General features: G+C 46.2%; 7 protein-coding genes across 7 annotated transcripts; 3 read left to right on the top strand and 4 right to left on the bottom strand.

The window, feature by feature from the left end:
• Positions 1–548: 548 nt before the first annotated feature.
• Positions 549–1,070, top strand: F9C07_2237076 (cyclin-dependent kinase regulatory subunit; the record flags this gene model as incomplete). The annotated part of the gene is made up of 4 exons (XM_041295264.1): positions 549–652; positions 709–853; positions 921–979; positions 1,034–1,070. The coding sequence occupies 4 exons, from the start codon at positions 549–551 to the stop codon at positions 1,068–1,070; spliced, it is 345 nt and encodes a 114-aa protein (XP_041151140.1).
• A 191-nt stretch (positions 1,071–1,261) lies between these two features.
• F9C07_13333 (uncharacterized protein) lies at positions 1,262–2,274 on the bottom strand. Its single transcript, XM_071507978.1, has 5 exons — positions 2,142–2,274; positions 2,062–2,081; positions 1,601–2,002; positions 1,496–1,543; positions 1,262–1,433 (listed from the first exon to the last, which is right to left on the bottom strand). Exons 1-5 carry the CDS (start codon positions 2,218–2,220, stop codon positions 1,356–1,358), a joined length of 627 nt encoding a protein of 208 aa, XP_071367398.1. The 5' UTR covers positions 2,221–2,274; the 3' UTR covers positions 1,262–1,355.
• A 66-nt stretch (positions 2,275–2,340) lies between these two features.
• Positions 2,341–4,525, bottom strand: F9C07_2287454 (uncharacterized protein). Its single transcript, XM_041295275.2, has 4 exons — positions 4,100–4,525; positions 3,718–4,043; positions 3,524–3,665; positions 2,341–3,472 (listed from the first exon to the last, which is right to left on the bottom strand). Exons 1-4 carry the CDS (start codon positions 4,216–4,218, stop codon positions 2,830–2,832), a joined length of 1,230 nt encoding a protein of 409 aa, XP_041151142.2. The 5' UTR covers positions 4,219–4,525; the 3' UTR covers positions 2,341–2,829.
• A 136-nt stretch (positions 4,526–4,661) lies between these two features.
• On the top strand, positions 4,662–6,218 carry F9C07_13335 (uncharacterized protein; the record flags this gene model as incomplete). Its single annotated transcript, XM_041295265.2, has 4 exons — positions 4,662–5,140; positions 5,194–5,372; positions 5,432–5,575; positions 5,628–6,218. Exons 1-4 carry the CDS (start codon positions 4,816–4,818, stop codon positions 6,216–6,218), a joined length of 1,239 nt encoding a protein of 412 aa, XP_041151143.1. The 5' UTR covers positions 4,662–4,815.
• Positions 6,219–6,851: 633 nt separating this feature from the next.
• F9C07_2264141 (uncharacterized protein) lies at positions 6,852–8,874 on the bottom strand (the record flags this gene model as incomplete). The annotated part of the gene is made up of 2 exons (XM_041295276.2): positions 8,078–8,874; positions 6,852–8,019 (listed from the first exon to the last, which is right to left on the bottom strand). The coding sequence occupies exons 1-2, from the start codon at positions 8,215–8,217 to the stop codon at positions 6,852–6,854; spliced, it is 1,308 nt and encodes a 435-aa protein (XP_041151144.1). The 5' UTR covers positions 8,218–8,874.
• Positions 8,875–9,191: 317 nt separating this feature from the next.
• Positions 9,192–10,026, top strand: F9C07_13337 (U-snRNP-associated cyclophilin type peptidyl-prolyl cis-trans isomerase; the record flags this gene model as incomplete). Its single annotated transcript, XM_041287483.1, has 4 exons — positions 9,192–9,261; positions 9,442–9,587; positions 9,647–9,784; positions 9,835–10,026. The coding sequence occupies 4 exons, from the start codon at positions 9,192–9,194 to the stop codon at positions 10,024–10,026; spliced, it is 546 nt and encodes a 181-aa protein (XP_041151145.1).
• Positions 10,027–10,247: 221 nt separating this feature from the next.
• Positions 10,248–13,610, bottom strand: F9C07_2077204 (alanyl-tRNA synthetase, cytoplasmic; the record flags this gene model as incomplete). The annotated part of the gene is made up of 6 exons (XM_041295277.2): positions 10,248–10,421; positions 10,482–12,890; positions 12,957–12,992; positions 13,057–13,083; positions 13,143–13,288; positions 13,355–13,610. The coding sequence occupies 6 exons, from the start codon at positions 13,608–13,610 to the stop codon at positions 10,248–10,250; spliced, it is 3,048 nt and encodes a 1,015-aa protein (XP_041151146.2).
• Positions 13,611–14,972: the final 1,362 nt, after the last annotated feature.

Genomic DNA, 14,972 nt, shown 5'->3' with positions numbered 1-14,972 from the left:
GACCCAGGTGTCCCTCAATGCAATAAACTAGGACAAGCTTAACTAGTCTTCCTGTCACTAGCAATACACAAGAAGACTCGGACATTATGCCAGGAGTGATTCTTAAAATAATGAGGCAACAGGGACAAATAGAGGCTACAATGGTGAATACTCTTTTTTTTTGCAGCCTTAGGCACTAAAGCGGCTAGACACCTCTACCAAGAAGCAAATGTGGGTATCTTCATTAGAGTATTTCTGTCTTTTCTCCTGCGGTTCTGATCCGATCTGCTTCCTACTTGCTCCTCAAGCTGGTGAACCTCAAATTACGCCAACTCGCGACCAGAGACGCACACCAACTTCGAAAAAGCCGCCAAAAAAGCCGTGCGTCAGTTGCATTCCGCCCAAGTCACTCCATTGAAGGTTTTCGTTCCGTAAGTATCTATATAATAAGAACACCCATAGTTCTTGCCTATGAGCGCGGCCAATATCTATGTAAGTAGATCGCTCACAGTTAGAAGATAGCTGGCAGTTGTTCTATTCGCATTATTGTACGCTCCTCACCGTTCCAGATGGACATCGATATGAGCAGGAGGAATAAGAAGCCCCGCCTTCTGCTGGAATCTGAACGAGAAAGGCTCGATGAATTTATCGATTCTATCCACTATTCCGCGAGGTACATTGACTCCTATACCGTAGACTGTATCGATGTGAATGCTGACTTACACATAGATACTCTGATGATCAATTTGAATACCGTCATGTTCAGCTCCCCAAAAACATGCTCAAAAAGATCCCGGCCGACTACTTTGACAGCTCGAAGGGAACTCTTAAACTGCTTTGGGAAGAGGAGTGGAGAGCCCTGGGGATTACACAGGTGTGCAGGCCCGATCACCACTGTCAGATTCTAATGTCATAAGTCGTCTAACTTTACCGACGGTCAGAGCTTGGGTTGGGAGCACTACGAGGTTCATGAGCCGGAACCACACATTCTGCTATTCAAGTGAGTACCTTAATTTGAACATGTTCGCTTTTCTGGTACTGAGAGTTGTGTCAGGCGCCCCCTCAACTACCAGCCACCAATGTCACAGTAAATACACCTCGAATTCGATGGTCGATATTTAGCCTTTCTCTTCTCATTTCCCATTACTTGGACGAGCAAACGTCCGCAAAATAAGGTGCGGAGTATGCATAAATGAGATTGTTAGGCAATCAGGTGCTTCTTGCATGAAGTTTCGACAAGGAATATAATTTAATGCTGCTAGAAGATACCTCGTTTGTCGACTAAGCCACCACGCACTGCCACCATAACGACCGTTTTACTGTGCTTCACCCACTCCTATATTCTATTTGCAGGATACTTTATCTAGAAGGGGTTTTCAGATCACGTTCTTGGCCAACCATTCCCCCCACTGGGTAGCAGTAAAGCTGCTACTGATCCCCGGTTCTTCGATGCCCTAGATGATGGTGTCAGTACATCGGGTCGCTTATAATATTCGCGCAACTAAGCATGGCATACGTTGAAGTATACGGTCGGGGAAACATGGACTCCCACAGCACGGTCTGCCTAATTTGTTGTGTTAGATTGGATATGTCACAAATCACCGGTGTCTTAATATCTTACTTTGACCATTTTCTTGATATCATCGGTGACAAAGTTACCGGTATTCAGTTCCCCGTTGTCACTAGCTTTGTCGCTAACAGTCAAAAGCTTGAGCACCTCCCGCTCCTCCACTCCAATATGTCCAGCAACCTTTGCCAATCTTTCATATGTTCTGTTGCGTGTCTCATTAACCACGCTTACATCAAAGAAATCTTTCTGTTGTTTGAACAAAGCGGCACTGAACTCCCAGAATTTCTCGGGAGCTACTCTCAGAACAGCTGCGCCCGCCTCATGCATTAATGTTGATGATGGGTGCCAGGGTTGGATATGTTGGCGAAAAATGACCTGCAGCTGGCCTCGGTATTGACTTGCAAGTGTAGGTCTGACTGAGCTGTAGAACGTATCGAACATCTTTGCGGAGAACTTAAGCTAAGTTTTAGCGTACATGCAAAAGTATAGTAGAGCCTACAGTGTGGACTCACGGGACACGCATAGTCAAGATCTCAATTTGTACTATTATCAGCAACCAATATGTGTCAATCCAGTCTCTGACATAACATACAAAGTTCAAGTGTGTGTTGCGGGAGCTGATCAGTACCAGCCCGCAATCTGTGACCCGCAAACTTGGGGGGAAGAGCCATTGGTGATTGTACCAAGAAAGGTATGGGTACTCTGTAATGCTGGTTGTTCTGCAGATGTGAGTGAGATGCGGTGGCCAGGTAATAAATGTATATTAAATGTACCTATGGAGGGGGTGGGGTAATCAACGCCTTACGTCATCTCACCATGAATAGTTATTACGGAATACGTGTATGAAAGATAAGTTGATATCTGCCGCGCCTAGCATAGTACAACCAACAGAGTTCTAGCCATAAACTACTCATATGATTCCCTTGTAATAACAGTCGCACAGCCTTTTGATGAATTGGCCTTTCCGATACTTGCTGATCACTTGACTAAGCATACCAGCCTAGTTACCACCTACACTCCATGTAGCTACTTGTGCATATCTATATAGCTTATATCTAAATCTCATCAACTGGAGTGCATTGACAACTACGATAACTATTTCGTTCGAGATCCTAGGTGCCGGATTTCTGAAAGGCTATAGCATGGAGGGGAAAGCTCAGTTTGATCAATGCCCAGGCATTAAAATAGATTAAAAGAGACCTCATAACATAGAGTAGGTCCCGTATCTTTAGCTACAGCAGAATGCACTTTGTAAAAGATGGAAGGATAGGCAGCCGGTGTTAAGGGCCCCCAAGCGCTTTTTGGTTGAATATGCTCACATCCTTAAGCTGCATCGAAATCAAGGACCAACTGGCCGTTGCTGGATCGTATTCACCTTTCACTTCAACCCTGCAAAACCCTCTGGGGCCTTTCAAGCCGACAGGGCCGATAAAGTAGAACGCGCCACGCCGAGGACGGTGCAGTTCTCGGGCCAAACAGTTCTTCAGCCGTATCTTGAAAGCTAACGATGCGGCGTACAGATCAGACCCGGGACCAAACTTTGGTAAAGGTAATCGCTGTAGTGTCGAGATAATTAGAGAAGGATGAAGGTCGACACCGCCTTTATCTCGCAATGTGCCTCCCTGAGAACCAGTAGGCGGAGTCAACTGTGCTTGAGACTGATGCACGGGGTGCAATCTGTCCAGGGGTTGAAGCTCGGACGATAGCGCCTTATGGGACGGTAGACTTGAAGTACCTGGGGCTTGTTCTTGCTCCAAGCCTGTGATATTAAGCCGGGAAAGCTGTCTTTTCACCAAGATCATATAGGCATCCTTTATAGCAAGTGCCACAGACAAAGGCTGTACACACCTCCGAAGACGGTCGCCATCCTCCAGAGACATAGGTTTTGAAACCCACGATATCCCACTGTCGGTGAATTCTAACCTACGCATCATAAGCAAATCCCAAGGGTAGTCCGGTCATGAATGCACATACCCTGAGCGCCTATAATCAGGGGGGGCGCGAGATGGGAAATGATGCACTAGCCAAAACCCTGTCACGCTAAGGGGACCCCCTAGCACGCGCGACAGTAAATCAGACTGGGAGGCATCTTTCTGAACGATGGATGCCAGCTCATCTGCGCATACAATGTTTAGCCAAGGACTAAAATACAACCGAGTCAGCCATACCTCTCAGGTATTGAAGCTTTTCTCGGTCCCGCGAGGTCTTGACAAATTCTTGCCACTCCGGGTCCGATGCTGCATATAGTTCACCTTTGCGTAATCGTGGCCAGCCCAATGGTATGAAAACAGGATCAGTATCTATCGTTACGCTCGCAGGGTTCTCAAGGTGCCCCTCCGTATCATTTTTTCGATTTTTGCCCACACCTATCTTTCCAGAGGGGGCTTCCTGTATGTCATCGGCATCGTCTAGTGTATCATCAAACTGAAGGAGAATGAACGAACTCCACAAATGAAATGCGGTACCATAAATTAAGAATGTGGTAAATAATCTCCTGAGGCATATGTCAGAGAGTGGAATATCTATAGTGCATCGAAGATTTATACCTACCTAATCCACGGCCGCTTGAATTTGACATGGCGCACATTGTTGAGCTTCGAGGTCTGAGACAATGGTGGGCTAATTCGAAAAAATGTAGAGTTTGGAAGTATTCGCCTGAGTCGAAACATTGAGAGATCGCATGTGTGGGCGCAGCTGTTCAACAAGAAGGCATATCTTTGACCCGTTTCTTAGAGTCCTGAAATTGACATGCCCCTAGTATACTTGAAGAGCAATATGGAAAGATGAGTAAAAACTTGTCCTCAAGGTTCAGGTAGAATCAAGATCGTACGAAAGTGATACCGATAAGCCAAACAAAGGAAATAGGAAAAGAAAGAGAAATAGAAAAAGATTAATAAAACTCAGGTGTTCTGAAGAGGTATGTACACTACTATAGAGATTGAATACAGACGAGACTTGAAGCAGCCTAATCATTGAACTCCCAACGTATCAGTCCTTAGCCAAGTGGGACAGCCCCCGATAGTAAGCACGTGATACGAGCTAGCTCAGTCATGAGATAACTAGTATATTTTGGGGTTAGTGAGAGCTGATGTACCATAGTTGCTGCTATCTACCCGTACAGAGGCGCGGGTGCTTCGTCTACTTAACGCTCAAATGCTAGTTCCTGACTAAAGAGTCTACGCTGAAAGACTACAGGTTTGTCAGTCAATTATTCCGGCAAGGCATTTACTATCAGAGCGAGTTAATTGCTAGTTCGTTCGCCTAGCATGCATCGGCTCACTAGCTTATTGAGTCTTTCATTAGCAATCGCATCCGGAACCAAAGCTTTGGATGCTTCCATATTCACCTTCGGCCCATCTCCACCATGGCAGAATATAAAGACTCCGGTGGTAACCGATGATGTAGCTCGGCATATTTTGGAGCTCCGAATGAACGTACCTACCGTTTCGGCTCTTGGAAAGTGGGACCAAGACATAGTCGAGCTTTTGGACAGATATGGCGGCGCGCGGCATTCGTTGTTTGGCGGCGATATCGACTATAAGGACGTCACTAGGAGCCTTGTGATTCTTGAAGGGATAGGTGCTGGGCTTGGTATGTTAAAAAACAATCGTCGCTATTCAAGACAGCTGACGAGCTGTTACAAGGATCTGCCATTCAGCAAGAGTATCAAGGAGACCTCATGATTGGTAGCCCTTCGGCTAACTACCTAATTGATGGTTTCCTCGACTCAACATCAGAGGCTAACTCTGACGGCTATGTTACGGCCACAAAGAACTATTGCAAATCCGATAGCGGAGGCGGAATCAGCTTCGATGTTCTTCAAGTAAGAAAGAAATCCTATCAATGGGACTTTTGGTTCAGCTAATTCTCACCTATATATAGACGATTGAAAATTGCATTCCTAAGGGCTCTGCATTCGAAGCGGTAGCCCACGTGTTTGGCAAAGAGCTTCTCGGCATTGTGAAGGTGGCAGAAACGTGGGTGGACGAGCAGAGTTTGACAGCTGTCTTGAAAATCTCATTTCAGGTATGCGTCTAATGCATAGTGGGCCAAGTGAAGTAACATTAACATACAGCAGGTTCCTGATGAATATGTGGGCTCTGGCTCTGTAGTTGATTCACTGACGTCTGTTCTTCATGGCCTACGTGCTCTTTCGTCAGAAGTCAGTCAGGTTACAGCAGTTCTTCTGCCTACAATCAACCAAGGTAAAGGTTTGAAACGTAAGGTGGATCCTCGAGAAGCCGTGAAAGAGGAAGCTTCTGTCAGATCCAGCAGCGCAGCAGTTATGACGACGCTTCAGAGGCAAACACATCCTGTTTGTTTCACCTCGAATTCCTCGTGCAATTTGGCAACTGATAGCTGCTCTGGACATGGGTTTTGCTATAAAAAGTCCGGTTCAGCCAACGATGAGGCCGCTAGCGACTGCTACGCATGCAAATGCAAGTCGACCATCGTCACCAAGGAAGATGGCACTGTTCAAAAAATTCGGTGGGGAGGGCCTGCGTGCGAAAAAAGAGATATCAGCTCCCCTTTCTTCTTGATTGCAGGTATCAGTGTACTGGTGGTCATGGCGGCAGGTACTGCCGTTGGGATGTTGTTTCACATTGGACAAAATGAGTTGCCTGGTGTTATAAGCGCTGGGGTTGGCCCGGCAAAAGCGCAGAAGTGATGTCAATGTTATATACACCTCTTCCAATTCCTCTTGACGGGAACTCTCGAAATCAATGTTCTGGTTACCACAGTTCATAATTGATGTTATAGTAAGATACGAAGCTTTGTTTTCCTGGTATATGCATTGGAAATATGGTATTCTCATCATCACGATGTACATTAAAACAAGGAGGAATAAACAATGGGGGACGGAAAAGAAAGAGGAGAGAGAGAGCAGGCTTAGATTAAAGAAATCCATACCTGCAGCAACGCTTCCTCGATAAATACCCAACCAACAACCTTGCCTAAAACCCGAAAATCCTAAATACCCTAGAACCTTTGCGCCATCAACGCCACGCCACGGGTAATAACTTTCATAATGGCCTGAGCTACTAAGCCAACAGCCTGGAACAAATGTAGGTGCCTAGACAAGAACTTCACACATCCTTCTTATGCAAGACAAAAACTGTCTTTCGAATAGTGAGGTACTTCAACGTATTATACAGAATGATATTTATGTATTTGCGTGATCTTGCACGCTGTAAATAATCGTGCCGTTGCCAAGTGGCATTCCAGATGCCATGAAGTGAGGAAGGGCAACGTTTGACATGGACTGGATAGGGTATCCGCGAAACATGATTTATGAGTCTGCTCATGCGCCGGACTGGGCTTCCAGCTGGCTAGGTGTCCGATCGGCCGCAGAGCGTGCAGTGTCCGTCGGGTGCGGCATGCTCTCCCTTGAATAATGATTCCGAGCGGAAAAGGATAGAAAAGAAAGGTTCAGCGACCTAGTAGGCGTAAATCGAGTCCTCCAATCTCGCCGGTCCGAAGGCTCTGGAGCTGAGCTTGACGGGTTATTAGCAGGCTGAGAGTGGTGAGCTTGTATTCGCCAAAAACGCGGTGCAGTTAGCCGGGACGACTGGGTTCCATTTCTCGATGGATCCTGTCGATCTGATATAGCTAGGGGATTCCGAAATGGGTTAACACGTCCTCCTATAAATACCGATTGTGGTTGTGTGGGAACGGCCAACCGTGTTGTATTGCGACGGCCTGAGCGTTCTGGGTTAGTTGTTAGTCCGCCGGGATCAGAGCGAGGCTTTGGAACATAATAATCGGCCTTGCACAAAGGACAACAGGCTCTTCGACTCGTTAACCACGGGTCGACACAGGATGCATGAAAAGCATGACCACATGTAAGCCCACGTATGTCATCGTCATCTTCGATTGTATCAAGGCAAATTGCACACGAATCGCCTGGGTTGGGTAAAAGTTCCGCTGGTACTGCGGTGCGAATTGGGTTGTTAACGTCTTCATCCTCAAGGGAATTGCAATTCTGTAACTGTTTTGCGTCTGGGCCATGGGTGCCATCAGCCAGCACAGCAAATGCTTGACCGGCGTTCTCCTTCTCTTGCGGCTGCACTAAGGCCGTCTGTGCGTGTTCAGCTGGTATAGATAACTGCGACGTGGTTGAATCACATCGACGGTGGCCTTTTATTGCCGAATTTGTTGTGTAAGAGGGTGCCCCAACAGTGGTAGATAAAACATTATGTTCACCTTTCAAGCTCTGGGGTCTGCTATTTGGTGCCGATATTCCACCTGCGGTTGGAAGGCCTTCATTCGCGCGCGAAGATCTCCACACTTTGTATTTAACAAGTGGAAACCGTTCGTTAACTTCATCCATACTCATCAACTTTTTTTCCCTCCTTCTCCTATGTGTTCGAGGCATGGTTACTAAATCTATCGGCTCGCCCGTTTCCTCGTTGCGTAATTGGCGGTTTCGCTGGTTATATCGGAAGCAATATTTTACTCCCACAATAATCCTAAACATGGTCGATTAGATTAGCGCACATTTTAAACATAACGCAAAGTTGGGCGTACCATAGGTTCGTGAATACAACACCAAAACCAAGGGCAACGAAGAATAAGAGGGGCGAACTCGTGGGGCTTGAGCTACTATCATCTCCGTTGTGATCAGTACTGGTGGCAGTTGGTTGTGGACCTGTTGCAGTGGATGCCATCTTGACAAACGTAGTCGTGATGATACTGGAGGGGCTGAATGTAGTAAACGGTGCCGGCCGTCTCGGTTGTTAAGGAGTGATATATCTAGAATCCCCGAGAATATTGACATGAGATTTCGTCGAGAAATCAACAACTCCCTGAAGCAACGTTATGGCTCTAACACGCAAAAGCGATGGGAGCAACCCGATTCATCTACTTCAGGGTAGCGATACAAGGCACACACCAAAATGCGAACGCGGTGGATCATCACTGGCGGCAGCTGCGCCTGGGGCTGCTGAAAGAATGGTTCTTATTGTAAACCAGGGACGTATATCGCATTTGAGTCTAGAATGCCGTTGACGATACTCCACATTACTCCGTAAGGTGGGTGGTAATGCGTGACCGAGGCCAATGGCTGTTAGGTCACGGGGTGGCTTATTATTACTCTACAGTACTCCGTACTCCGTACATGTACTGTACCTCGGTTTTGTCCCGCATTACCGTACCTGTAGCGATGAGCAGAGCATTGCAACAATCTACCGACATAGCAAAAAGGTACTTCTAAGTATGTGTTAAGTGACTACTGAGTGACTTTCATATCATACCTTTCACATTACTTCGTACAATTATTAAAATGCAGTATACACCTTAAGCCATACTCTAGGTAGAATGCTTCAGTAACAGAATGGAAATAAGATTACTCCGTAGTTTGGTACATACGGAATATCTTGTCACGATATAAAGATTGAGGTGTGCGGTATACAGAGAACTCCGTATGTGAAAGACAGGTGTTACGTATTCGCTGGCTTTCTTAATTAGATAAGCTAATTTGAAAGTGGGGTCTTATGGAGTCATATGGGGAGGCTCTTCAAGATTGAGTACTATCTACTCTGTAGATGCCTACCACTTGCGGAAGTTTCTCCATACAAGTTTTATATCGTCACACTGTTGTTCCTCCAACCACATCTGATTTCCTGATAGCGCAAACCTGCAAATGGATAGCCAAGTTACGAGCTCAGCTAAGACACCCAACCCTGTTGTCTTTTTTGACATCACTCTAGGTGGTAAGTACGGAAGATAAGATTGAGAATTCAACCTTAGACAGAAATCCCACGGCTTCAGAAGATGTCCAGCGTCGTTTCACCAGCACAACTCAATTAAAGATATGTGATTATAGAATACGGCGCTGGGAAATCTGCCTCATCAAATAAGATCTAAACAGACTGAGCATACTTATCTCACAGGGGAGTCACTGGGACGTATCAAGATGGAACTCTTCACCAGTATAACGCCACGAACAGCAGAAAATTTTCGCCAGTTCTGCACAGGAGAAAGCAAAAGTCCCCAAGGACGGCCACAAGGATATAAGAATAGCAAATTTCATAGAGTTGTGTGTACAATACATTATCCTCGAGACTAATGTTTCTGGGGCTGACTAATGCATTAAAGATCAAGGATTTCATGATACAGGGTGGTGACTTCGTCAATGGCGATGGCACAGGTTCTCGTACCATCTATGGCACTCCACGATTTCAAGATGAAAATTTCATTTTGAAGCATGATCAACCAGGGCTACTAAGCATGGCAGTAAGTCCCAGTACGAAAGCCTAGGGAAGCGGTGATGCTGACATGTCCAGAATTCTGGACCCAACACAAACGGTTGCCAATTCTTCATTACAACGACTGCGACACCGTTCCTAAATAATAAACACGTGGTGTTTGGACAAGTAGTGGAAGGAATGGACGTTGTGCGAATGATTGAAAACACTCGTACAACTAGGGATAAACCTAATCAAGACGTGACCATCATTCAGTGCGGGGAGATGTGATACATGATCAAAAGGTCGTTTCGAGTCCTAGGATATATGAAGAGAGAAAGTGAACAATTCCCATATTCCCAAGCAACGAAAAAGCCATTACATGTAGTGAGTTTCCTGATCCCTATCTATAGCACTTAATACACCTATACGCTCTTTTTCGTGCCATACTTTTCTCCCCCCCTGGTCGTTACAATCCAGGAGTATCACAACTTGAAAACCGCGTCGAGGGCTTAAAGCTTAAACTTGCTAAGATAATCAGAAGCCAAGGCAATAGCTTCGTCAGTTTTGTCTGGGTTAGTACCATTGCCAATAGACGTGGGCCCTTTGCCACCAGCCTTTCCACCAACCGCAGTAGAAACAATAGCCGCCCAATCGCTAGCGGAAGCTCCCTGATCGCTTATTGCCTAGTGAAAATAAAAATCGTCAGTGCGGGTCAAGAAGTACCGGGCTAGCGATGATATTACCTTTGACATATAGCAGCCGTGGACGACACGACCTTGGTTAGAGTCCGCGGCCAAGACGTAAACCGTTTTATCCTGTAGCTTCGACTTCACGTGGTTCAGGGATTCGCTAACAGCTTTTGCATTTGCTGAAATTGGAAGCCTAGCAACAAGCCACGACTTGTCTTTGTTCTCAGGGTTTTCGAAGTATGAAGTAATTGCCTCGAGCGCCTTCTTCGATTCAAGCTTTTGCTGCGCTTTTTGCGAATCAATGATTTGCTTGTTGATATGTGCAAAACGTTCACGGAACCTCGATTTTTGAACTGCTGAGATTAATAACTGGCTAAGGTCGACTTGAATTTGCTTGGCATCCTGTTCTTTCTCAGGACCTAGGGCCATTGCTTCAAGACGGTCCAAACGCTTCTCGAATCCCAGAGCGACGCGCTGCACTTCATGAGCATCCTCTCCGGTAACTGCAATAATTCTGCGGATGCCTTTGGCAATGCCGCTCTCTTCCAGAATAACGAGCTCCTTAATGTCGCCTGTCTTTTGCACATGAGTTCCGCCACAGAACTCAATACTAACTTTTTCCCAACGAGGGTCCTTAACATTCTTGAGGATCTCCTCCAGCTCCACGCCTACAGACACAACACGAACAGGATCTGGATAGGTCTCACCGAACACGGCTCTAACTCCTGAGATCTGTCGGGCAGTTGCGAGAGGAACCTCCTGCGAGTAGACGGCGCAATTCTGGCGAATATACTCGGTCGATATATCCTCAATCCTTTCCAGGTCTTTATCTGTGACCGGAGATTTATGAGAAAAATCAAACCTAAGCTTCTCAGCAGCAACAAGTGAGCCCTTCTGCTCCACACCATCTCCCAGTACCTCTTTCAGCGCGAAATTAAGAATATGCGTGCCTGTGTGGTTATTTCTGATGGGCCACCGACGAAGTTCGTCGTATTCACAAATGACTTCATCACCAACAGACAGAGAACCATACTTCATGAAGCCAGTATGAAGGACATAACCAGCATAAAGCTGGACATCGCCAACTTCAAGCTCAGCCTGTCCGTCAATGACAATTCTACCTGTGTCATTTTCCTGTCCGCCTTGCTCGGCATAGAAATTCGTGCGATCGAGTATAAGCCCAAGTTGGTCACCCTCGGGTATCTGCTCCGTTGAAAGATGGAAGGATTTTCCATGGTAGATCGCCTTGACCTGGGCAGTAATGTTCCCTCTATCGAATTTGGCCGAGTCGTTCGTTTTGGGAACGTCATTCATTTTCTCCAATTTTCCAAGATCGTGAACATCCAGTTTGACGGTGTCGGCGGCAGCTTTTTTCTGTCCTTTACTTGCTTCCTTAGCTCTTGAGCGAGCCTCCTCGAACTCAGTATCGTCAATTCGTAGGCCACGTTCCTCTGCCATAATACGAGTCAAGTCGACAGGGAAGCCAAAAGTGTCATACAATCTCCAAACATCAGCACCGTGGAGCTTATCGTCTCCCTTAGCCTTAGCTTGCTGAGCATAATGTTCGAATTGCCTTTCACCACGATCCAGAGTCTTTGCAAACGAAATCTCTTCCTCGTCAAGTATTTCCATAACGTCTTGCTGTTTCCGCTTGACCTCTGGAAACATGTCACCCATCTGATCCACAAGGGTCGGTACGATCTTGGAAAAGAAATTGCCAATTTCGACCCTGAAGTATTTTCTGGCATACCGTGCACCTCTGCGAAGAACCCGACGAATCACATAGCCACGGCCCTCGTTATTCGGTGCGACGCCATCTGAAATGGCAAATGTCAGGGTTCGAACATGATCTGCTACAACCCTGTAGGCCGTGTCGATTCCGTCCGCATCTTCAACACCAAATCGTCCCTGATACGGCCGTGCTCCAGTGATGTCCTTAATGGTTTGGAATAACGGAGAAAACACATCGGTGTCATAATTTGATGACTTATTTTGGAGTACCGAGACCAAACGCTCAAAGCCCATGCCAGTGTCGACATGCTTATTCGGGAGGGGCTTCAAAGACCGGTCTGACTCACGGTTGTACTGGATGAAAACGTTATTCCAGATCTCAAGAACATTGGGATCATCCTGATTGACGAGGTTGGAGGCATTGCGGCCCCCAATCCTGTCATAGTGGATTTCGCTGCAAGGTCCACAGGGGCCCTGATCACCCATTTCCCAGAAATTGTCTTTCATATTCCCAGGAAGAATGTGGTCTTCCGGAACACCCACTGCTTTCCATAGCTCCTTGGCTTCCAGGTCGGGTGAGAGGCCACCCTCCTTGCTCCCCTCGAAGTAGGTAACATATAGCCGTTGAGGATCCAATCCGTATATCTTTGTCATGAGTTCCCAAGAGTAATTGATCGCTTCCTTCTTGAAGTAGTCGCCAAAACTCCAGTTACCAAGCATCTCAAAGAAGGTCTGTTGTAAGTCCCCTACTATCAGTACGTGTAATAATAATATGCACGAGATTGAATATCGCCTCACATGATGATAGCTGTCCTTTCCCACATCGTCCAGATCCTATTATCGCTGCGGTTAGTCTTTTCAGAAACAGTAAAGAGATTGTCTTCTCTTTGCCACTTACATTATGCTTACCACCGGCACGGATGCACTATAAGAATGACTTAGTTGTGGAACTTTTAAAGGGGACAATAATTTTCATGTAGTAACCTTTTGTGTATTGACCGCGCTCTTCAGGTTCGCAAAATCAGATTGTGGATCCACGGTGCCTAAGAAAATCGACTTGAACTGATTCATTCCGGCATTCGTAAAAAGCAAGGTTGGATCCGAGTGAGGAACCACAGGAGCCGATGCAACTAGTCGTACGGTCCGGTGTTAGCTCGTTGAAGGACTGAGAATATAATATGCAGTATATGGTATACCGAAAGTATGTCCATTTTTTTGGAAATATTGAATAAATGCATCCCGAACAGATTTTGCAGTCCACTCTGGACTACTTTGTATATTTGAATTCATTCTTAATGGTGCTGAGATGGTGTTTGCAGATAACGCACTTCGAAGTGGGGGAGGGGGAGGGGAAGTGTGAAGATGGTAGAATGTTCTGGGGTTTGACCTAGGGGGCGACAGCAGATGAGTCAAAGCCAGTTGCCCATCCCTCAAAAGCTTAGGGGCTCGCATCAAGCTACCCACTCAGCGATGCATCCAGTTGCACCAGGTTGACTTCGCGCGTGCTCAGGATAGCAGATGGTAGATTATTAAACTCGTCCTATTACTCCGCAGAAAAGTTCTCAATTCGTTACCCGGCTGTTTGTGGTTCGGATGGCGCAGCATACTGATGTGGGAGTTTATCACGGAAAAAAGCGTCCCGCGGAGAGTGACCCTGATGGAGATCAGCCTCTAGCAAAAAAGTTTGGTTGCTTGCATATTGGTATGTCTTACCATGCATGGCCTTGGCTCCTTCTATCTCTCTGTCTCTCTTATTGCTGCCCTTTCTTTCAAATACCTTACCTCTGTCTCTGTCTCTTCTTTTTGTTATTTCTTTTTTGTTTTGTCTTTTTTCCTGTGCTTTGCTTTCCCGTCCTTCAACGTATCCTCTAACACCACAACTTCAGGTCCTCGAGCAACCAGCAATACTCCTAGAGAAATTCGAGAAAATCTCGAAGTTGGTCAGCATGTTTTCTCAGCTTTAGATGACATGATGATATTGGACGACACAAAACATACGGTTTACATTCATGACCTTGAACGTGAGATAGCAGAAACTGAGCTTCCCAGTGATTCTATCACGTTTCTGCCTGGGATCGGGGAGAACTTGCGAGCAATCCCGAGATTCGTCGTCACAGAAGCAAAGCCAATATGCAATGAGCTGGTCCTCTATAGAGAACCAGCGTCACTAACGGTACCGAAGGAAAGAGACACTGTGCGTAAGGCCTTGATTGAGACAAGGGAGCGGGCTAGAATAAATCAATGTGGGCGAGACCCGTCCACAAATAGCACTTTACACCCGGGAACGGTCGCAGATCCTGGTAATTCAAACAATACCCTTCATCGGGAGGATGAAATGGAGATAGATGCTGGGATATAGGGAGTTCTGAGCCTTCTCAATTCATCCCTAGACAGTCTAATTGGGCCATCATAAGTTTGAACTCGCGCGGCTACTCTATGTGGCATAGATACAGTGAAAGATCTCGTCCTCTTCCCTTTGAGCCAACATAACCTTGTCGCAAATCATGGCAGCTGTGTGAAGGTTAAAAGACTTTATACGGATACAGGCGGGATTTATCAATAAACTAAATGCTCGAAGGGCTCTCTATATATTTCAATTGTCGGGATGCCAGGGTAATGGATGTTCCGCGTATATTGATGCACATTTTGCCATAAGACATTCATAAGGGATAGTGTCAATATAATGATATCTCCGTATCTTACAGGATGGCGCAATGATTGTGCTCAGCATTCAGGTAAGTGTAACTTGGCTTAAACTTCTTCACCAAGAATAGATGTTATCTGCCGATGACTTTATCCCAACAGCCCTGCATT

The sequence above is a fragment of the Aspergillus flavus genome, chromosome 8, assembly GCF_009017415.1.
Source record: "Aspergillus flavus chromosome 8, complete sequence".
NCBI lineage: Eukaryota > Fungi > Ascomycota > Eurotiomycetes > Eurotiales > Aspergillaceae > Aspergillus > Aspergillus flavus.
Note: the sequence above shows the minus strand (reverse complement) of the source record. Positions and strands in the feature narration are given on the sequence as shown.

What these genes read in the sequence shown, in the direction of transcription:
- F9C07_13333 (XM_071507978.1), bottom strand. Translation starts at nt 2,220, where the DNA reads ATGGCTCTTCCCCCCAAGTTTGCGGGTCACAGATTGCGGGCTGGTACT. An exon ending in GCAACACACACTTGAACTTT is followed by an intron (nt 2,082 to 2,141) that starts GTATGTTATGTC and finishes GTACAAATTGAG; the next exon opens with ATCTTGACTATGCGTGTCCC. An exon ending in ATATCAAGAAAATGGTCAAA is followed by an intron (nt 1,544 to 1,600) that starts GTAAGATATTAA and finishes ACAACAAATTAG; the next exon opens with GCAGACCGTGCTGTGGGAGT.
- F9C07_2287454 (XM_041295275.2), bottom strand. Translation starts at nt 4,218, where the DNA reads ATGTTTCGACTCAGGCGAATACTTCCAAACTCTACATTTTTTCGAATT. An exon ending in AAAGCTTCAATACCTGAGAG is followed by an intron (nt 3,666 to 3,717) that starts GTATGGCTGACT and finishes TTGTATGCGCAG; the next exon opens with ATGAGCTGGCATCCATCGTT. An exon ending in CCTGATTATAGGCGCTCAGG is followed by an intron (nt 3,473 to 3,523) that starts GTATGTGCATTC and finishes TATGATGCGTAG; the next exon opens with GTTAGAATTCACCGACAGTG.